Raw genomic sequence first — 7,951 nt, forward strand, 5'->3', positions numbered from 1 at the left:
CCGTCTAAAAAGTAAGAAATTAACGAAATGTGATAGCCGAAAATTAAAATTTCACACAAAACCTCACAATAATCCCAACACTTGAGGATCTTAGTTTAAAAAAATACTGCTTTCAACACTTTAAAATAGAGAGGTTTTGCATTCCGAATTTCGGTACAGCGTTAACGCGTTCTTCGGTCATTTGTCGAACATCAAAATGTCGAATTATTTTCGCACCAACGTTTGTTTTGCAAGTCGAAAATGATGTGTTTTCATTTCGTCAGCCCCAGCATCAGCAACGTCCTGTCCCGTGCTCCTTTTCTTGCTGATTCCAACGAACTTTGATCGCCCAAAGAGTCGAGGGTCAAACCTGCCTCCTCAGGCTCAGTCGCCTCAGAAAAACCAACTCCATGGCCAAGTCAAATTTTATGCGTATCGCCATGGCCCATAGTCTTTTGAGCCACACAGATGACGGTGAGGACACTCCAGGCGATAGAGAGTAGACAGGACGTGGAGAGGAGCGATCAGAGGTAGCTGGTGATGCTTAAGTTATGTCGCCCAAGACGCCTGCGAAGCGATGCCGAAACCTCTTTCAATAAATCACGCGCTAGCGCTCTTCTACAAGAAAATTCATCCGAAAAATATTTTCGGCAAAGTGAGCTTTTTCCGAACAAACATGCCGAATCTTCGTGTGCATTTTCAACTCGGCTCCCGCGTGCCGAATCTTTTTGCCGAATTTCGGAAAGCAAAACCTCACTAATAAGAGTGTGGTTTGCGAAGGCTGGACAGTGGACAGCAAAAAATCTGTCACTTGACAGATAGCGCCGCGACTCAGGCCACGGATGGCAGCCAGGGCCTAGGAGTCGTCAAATACGGTGCTATTATTTGGCGACTCCCTGATGACAGCGCGCGGGGTCCATGACCGTGGTTTGTTGACCATGGTGCCATTGGTGGTGGCGAGCAACCGCCTTGCTTAGTATTTCTCGTGCTGGCTGCTCCATATTTCCGAGTCCAACTCCAACCGGCAAAAATTGTTTTGTCCTACCTAGGCCACGCCAAGCCGTAGCTTAGTCTGTGCACACAATAATTGCCACTGATTTGTGGAAAGCAGACACAATGGCTCGTGTGTTGTGTTCTGTATGGTTGGCAATAGCGGTGGAAGTACTACTAGTAGTAGTAACGGGAGCTCGCCCCATCTGGCTTGGGCAGTGGCATAGGTTGTGAAAGGCAATGTCTTTGGCCGACAGACAGCATCGCTATGATAGCAACCAGCCGAAGCCAAAGGCAAAGGAGGAGACGTCCAGTCGATGGTCATGCTGTGGCTGCAATGGGGAGCTGGTGGATGCCAGGTTATTGCCTTGCTTACATTCAGTTTGTATCAAGTGCAGGGTCGCTGGCACAGCAAGGAACAAAAATGGATGTTTCACCTGCGGGACATGTGCCTACATCGTCGGTCCTCGCCAAATGGACACTCTGCAAGTGGACTATTTGGCGGTGGACTATGTGGCGCTGCAGAAACTGCGTAATCCGCACCAGTCCAACAACTGCGGAGAGTGTGTAGATGCGGAAATAGCCAGCCATCGTTGTGCAAGTTGTAGTCAGTTTCTGTGCACTTTCCATGAAACAGCTCATAGACGTAGCAAAGCTACTCATGATCATAAAACCATTCCTCTCAGCCAACTCCAGTCATCCAGCGCAGGAGCTGCTGATGATGGAAAGGTATCCGTTGATATTGCTGAACTGGATGTAGCACGCAGTCCATTGATGTGCGTCCACCACAAACAGAAAGAACTGGAGCTGTATTGTGAGAGCTGTTCTCAGTGTATCTGTAGAGATTGTGTATTGGTGGATCACAAATCGCATGAATACACATTCATACCGAACGCCATCAAAACAAAGATGTGGCAGGATGTTCCACGGTTGGACGAAATGGTTGAACAGTTCGAAGCAACACTGAGGAGCATTGAACGGTCCAAGGAAACTCTCATGACTAATTTCCATGCAACGAGTCAGAACATGGAGAAAGCTGCCATTGAAGCCAAGCGGCTTGTTGACGTTCGACTGAAGGAGCTCCTTTCAGATGTGGACAGAGTCTACCAAAGGAAGAGCATTGCTCTGGAGAATCAAGAGATAGCATTGAAACGACTGCAGGAGAATGTGATGTGTGCGTCAGATTTTGCAAAGTCAATGGTGGAATGCGCCAGCCCATCGCAGCGACTTATCCTGAACGGCTTAGTGGATGCTCGTTTGAAGAGCTTGCTGCAGGCCTCGCGGAAAGAGTCCACCCTCGCCCATGATGACGGATCTTTATCAGCAGTGCTTGATCTCTGTGATGTAAAGGATTCTCTGAAGCAGTTTGGTCGTGTGACGTCCACAGCCACTAGCGTAGAGAGCAGCCTACGTCTTCCAGCTAACTGCTATACTGACTTGCCCGTCACAGCCACCGTGGACCTGGCAGATGCAAGCGGACACCCTACATCAAATATCAACAGCGGTGCTATCAGCTGCACAGTTTCTGCTCCCGACCGCAGAGTTCGAAAAGTAATCTGCGCTACTGTTGAGAGCTGCAAAGCCATTTTCAACTTCATCCCCGCGTGCGGACCAGGCAAATACTCTGTGAATGCTACCATTGCTGGACTTCCCACTAAAGCTTCGCCAGCCATTGTCAATGTGTCGAAACCACCATGGATCTTCGGCCACACTTCCAAATCATACACACTGCGCCAGAGCCGTGAAGTTAAAGAAACCGGCATCCAGCTGTCCTCGACTGGGCTTCACGCTAAATGTGAGGATGAGGAGCAAGCGGGAAGGAATCAACAAAGATTGGGGGGGGCGATGGCCCGCCTCCAGCAATTCGGAGCAGACGCACCGCAAAGGCTGATCGCTGCAGCGAAGGCGATACCCAAAAGGATCAATGGACCTGCGATCAAGTGGCATATCAAGTTTGAAGTGCACAATGTCGGCAATGGAGAAGAAATCTCAGACCCGGCAATTGGCGTTGGGTTCTTGGTGAACGAAAAATCAGAGGCAATGAAGGCATCGGTTAGAAGTATCACCGGAAATGACTTCGAGACCTATGCTGCCAGTGCTGTCACTCTCTTCTCGTCAGGCAATGCTATGTGTGGCAAGACGACTTGCTACAACCCACATCGTGGCGGACACTTTACCGATGGTGGGGATGCTGAGCCAGACTTCAAGTTTCGCAATGGTGATCAACTGACCCTGGAGTATATCCCAGAACGTGACTTTCTGGTCGTCACCCAACCACACAGCAATGTGAAGTACGTAGTTGACCTTCTGACTCCGTCCAAGAAGGTCCTGCCACTTGACAGTGACATCGACACGGCATTCAAGTCACGTCATCTGCCAGAACAGTATGATGCGTTTGGAGACACGGCTGAAGAGGATGACATGTTCGCGTTTTACGATAACACTCACCATGCTTGCGCATCTGTGGCTCGACCTTCACGTTCTCAGCAGTTAGGTCATTTTGGTGTGATTTCAAGCATCTGTCCAGCTGTGTGGCTGTCAGCCAAATTTACCGGAGATGTTTACCTGTCATTTCCGGCTGACTAGGCAACTCAGCTGCTCAGTTAGTGCCGGTCAAACAATATTACTTCATGTAATTGTCCAAATGATCTTTGTGCTTTGCCCTTATCATCGTGACTGCTTCCCTTGATACGACACGCTGTCACATGTGCAAAACTCTGTTTTTGAAACACAGAGCTCACATTGTAGAGGGTTTGTAGTAAGAATGTAATTAGAAAGTTGGCTCCTCCCACACTGGAGCTCCCGTTTTTCCGCCGACTAGACTTGAGATTTGACTGACTCACGACTGCCACCCAGAGCACCTGTGGCTGCACGTGACAACTGGAACTTTTGTTGCTAAATGCTTGTGATGTGCGATACCTGCCTGGCACCCACAATATTCTGGTGAGTGCATTGGCGCTTTTTTGCCACTTTTCCACAACTAGATATTTTTTGATAGGATTGCTGACCAGTTGGATCAATCACTTCTAATAATAGAGTGTGAATCCGGTTTTTTGGTTTTTTTGGTTTTTTTTACTAGAGCCACGTAAACCCGTCATGTGTGAGCCATGAGTACGGGGAGTGGTGGCGTGGTCTGGGATGCTCTGCCGACCTTGGGTCTCGGCTTCATCACAACCAGGCGCGCCAATAGCAGAGAGAGAAAGAGAGGGAGGGAGGGAGGGAGGGAGGGAGGGAGGGAGGGAGGGAGGGAGGGAGGGAGGGAGGGAGGGAGAGAGAGAGAGAGAGAGAGAGAGAGAGAGAGAGAGAGAGAGAGAGAGAGTTGGCATCATTCTTGCTCTGGACCGACGCCGTGTTGCTGCTAGACTCTCTGTTAGTGATACAGCGCCACACAGTAGAACCCCCCCCCCCCCCCCCCCCCTTCTTGGCGTATCTGTTTGCTTTGCCTGCTGTCTGCCGCTGGCTACATACCCTGAACGGTTTCAACTCAATTACAATAAGTATAAAATTTGCTTTGCTCTGCATATACTGTACTGTTATCTGCCACAATCTTATTCCTTTGTTCTCTTTTAACTTCATGTTAACACCTACCTTTTCTTTCACTAAATGTTCAAAGTTTCAGCTTGGGTTTAATTTGGCCAAATTGAAATTCTTGTGCAAGCACGCATCCACATGGTGCAGATATAATACATGTATGTCGTTACTTTCAGCTCATTCCCTTGCCATATTTAACCTTAATCAGGCCAATGTTCCCAAAAGGGAACATGTTTTTCTTCTTTGTATTTGAGGTAGTAATTTTTCGTTTTTCTGCACTATTTTTGTTTCTATGCATAACTGGAAGCTTGCTGATCATGAACCTTGAACCAAGTACTTGGTGGGTTTCGGAATTTTTCAAATTCCTCAATATTAGACCAAATGGCGGTAATTCTTGGTATTCGTATGAACGTTAGAAATGTTCACTATTGATGTGGAAAACAGCTTTTTTCAGGCCAAACCCTATATGAGATGGGCTCCCCGGTCCTTTGGCAATACAACTGGCCTAAAAAAATCAAGAGAAATTCGGTAATATTACATAAACACCCTGCGTCTTTCTTTGATGTTCCCAAAAGGGAACGTTGGCCGGATTCGATACCCAAATGTACCCTATTATGGTAAGTTCTCTGGAATCAAGCCATGCCCACATATCCCTTGTCTGAAGTATTGAGGAAGGTGAATATAACCGGAATGGAGACTTTTCAAGTTTCCATGGTGCCTTGAAAATCTCCATGGCAACCATAATTTTGTCGAACGGCTATTTAGCAATGCGTGGAATGAACCTAGGAGTCGCCTCCAAGGGGGTTGATTCGGCACCGATCGATACAAAGTCCCTAAGTTATTTGTTTTGTCTTTTTCGAAACTAGAACCACTCGTTCAATAGACGTTACAAATTACAGAGGCTTCATGCAATCATCCTGATCCGTTGCTGCTTTTCCTGCGCGCGGTTGAATTTTTGTCAAAAAATAGCGTATTATTTGTAGTAAGGTATGGCTGATGGAGCTTTCTACGGGAGGAGAGTCCTTCCTAAAAGGACATCCAGAATAGTTACACTGCTGGAAGCTGAGGAAGCTGTTGAGAACTCGGATCAACCTGAGAACCTGGTCATTTTGCCGCCGAGCACTGGTGACGCAAATGTCGATAGCGATGTTGAGGACGGGCGTGATGATTTACTGGATGACGACCATATCATGGAACCTGCAGGAGAGATGGAGCTAGATGAGTACGAGTCTGAGGATGAAGATTATGAAGTTTACGGCTCTGATGATAGCGAGGATGAGGGTAGTGGTGAGCATGCGGCAAAGCGTACACCCGCGGGTGCGACACGCTGGATGAAGAGGACTGCTTTCGACACCATCCTTCCTGAAATGGAACTGCCAAATTGAAATTCTTGTGCAAGCACGCATCCACATGGTGCAGATATAATACATGTATGTCGTTACTTTCAGCTCGTTCCCTTGCCATATTTAAAGGGGAAGTTAAGGCAAAAATTAAAATTTCACCAGTTGTAGTCTTCGGGGTGCTGAGTCGAATGGTCTTGGTCCGAGAAAGCTGAGACGCTCCCTTCCTACTTGAATCCCAATCGAACTCGCGCACTTCCACCGAAACTGGGTGACTGCGCCCTACGAGATGGGGATTTGTATGCAAAATGTCACTAAAAGCACCATTTCGTTCTTATAAAAGCACGGATGACCGCGATTGGCCCATATGTTGTAGTCTTTTGGACGCTGAATCGACTGGTTTCGGTCCGAAAAGGCTGCGATGCAGCGTTCGCCCCTAATTCCCAATCGAACATGGTTGAACAAGCGGTCACGTGCTCCTGCGTACACCAGTCAGCTGGTCACCGTGCCTGCAGGGTACAACTTACAGCCTGTTTTGACCTTTTTTGGGTGCAGTCCTGTCACTCGAGTTGAACCTTGGTGTGAAAGTTGTCGCCTGCTGGCGTGGTGACCAGGTGATTTGGGCACCCAGGAGCACGTGACCGCTTCTTCAACCATGTTCGATTGGGAATAAAGGAGGAACGCTGCATCGCAGCCTTTTCGGACCAAAACCAGTGGACTCAGCGTCCAAAAGACTACAACATATGGGCCAATCGCGGTCATCCGTGCTTTTATAAGAACGAAATGGCGCTTTTAGTGACATTTTGCATACAAATCCCCATCTAGTAGGGCGCAGTCACCCAGTTTCGGTGGAAGTGCGCGAGTTCGATTGGGATTCAAGTAGGAAGGGAGCGTCTCAGCTTTCTCGGACCAAGACCATTCGACTCAGCACCCCGAAGACTACAACTGGTGAAATTTTAATTTTTGCCTTAACTTCCCCTTTAACAGAAAAGGAGTATAGTTTCATGCCTCTGTTCACGCAATTCCGAGAGAATTCACTTCGCCTGCTTACATCAAGAATAGCCCATTGCGTCTAAGCACACATCCGCAGGGTACAGATATTTATTCCCGTAGCTATGCAGAAGACGTTACTTCAGTAACGTCTGGCGCTAGCCAGGGTCCACACAGCTTAAGGGTGCGCTCTTATATTCTCTGGCTTCTAGAAGAAGAAGAAAAGAGAAGTCGAAGAAACTGGGATTACTCAAGAACGGGTCTCGAAGAATTCCGAGATATTTTCCACATGTCAAGCAAAGTGAAGCATCAAAGGCTGTGTTTACATGAGGCGTTTCAACCCGGGTCAGATTTCAACCCGCCATGTGCACAAAGTTAATGGCGCGTTTACATGACGCATTGCGCTTGACCCGGGTTGAAATTTCGCCCCGGGTTGATTTCAACCCTCCCCCCAAGGGGAGGGAGGGTTGATTTCAACCCTCCCCCCAAGGGGAGGGTTGAAACCAACCCGGGTCAAGAAAATCGTACAAACGTACTTCTGTGCGTATCTCGCGCCAGGTTTGAACAGCACTGCAGATACAAATTTCGCGCGAACGGTTTCACGTGACCATGCAGGACTGTAGAAGTGGACTTTTGGCAGTATATCAGTATTTGACCCGGGTCAACTGTCTTCATGTAAACGCTCACCTCTTTTGTCTATCGTACAGACTTTCAACCCGGGCTGAACTCGACCCGGGTCTCATGTAAACACAGCCAAAGGGGCCGCGATCTTGGGTGATGAATGTATGTGCGTATGCGAAAAGGGAAATGCGTCCACTCATGCTGAACACGTGGCTTTTAGTCGTAGTTCGCATGCGCTGATCCCAAACCGCGGGAATCTCCAAGTTTCAACTACCTCTGAAGCTTGGAGAGCCTCCTAAAAGTTGGAGAGAACAGTTCTCGAACTTTTCGGAGAGTCTCCAACTTTTCCGAGAAGATTTAAGTTTTTGGTGTTTGTTTGTGTCACGCCTGGCGCTATCCCGTATCTGTCCCGTACCGTACCATCAAACACAGCTGGCCTGCACATACAGCTTTTTTTGTTTTTTTTGTTTTGTAACACAACTCTTTATTGCACTCAGAAA

At 47.9% G+C, this 7,951-nt stretch overlaps 1 protein-coding gene across 1 annotated transcript; it reads left to right on the forward strand.

Annotated features, from left to right (window-relative positions):
- Positions 1-894: 894 nt before the first annotated feature.
- LOC135810096 (E3 ubiquitin-protein ligase TRIM71-like) lies at positions 895-4,064 on the forward strand. Its single transcript, XM_065323563.1, has one exon. It carries the CDS (start codon positions 1,210-1,212, stop codon positions 3,553-3,555), a length of 2,346 nt encoding a protein of 781 aa, XP_065179635.1. The 5' UTR covers positions 895-1,209; the 3' UTR covers positions 3,556-4,064.
- Positions 4,065-7,951: the final 3,887 nt, after the last annotated feature.

The sequence above is a fragment of the Sycon ciliatum genome, chromosome 2, assembly GCF_964019385.1.
Source record: "Sycon ciliatum chromosome 2, ocSycCili1.1, whole genome shotgun sequence".
Lineage (NCBI taxonomy): Eukaryota > Metazoa > Porifera > Calcarea > Leucosolenida > Sycettidae > Sycon > Sycon ciliatum.

What these genes read in the sequence shown, in the direction of transcription:
- LOC135810096 (XM_065323563.1), top strand. Translation starts at nt 1,210, where the DNA reads ATGTCTTTGGCCGACAGACAGCATCGCTATGATAGCAACCAGCCGAAG.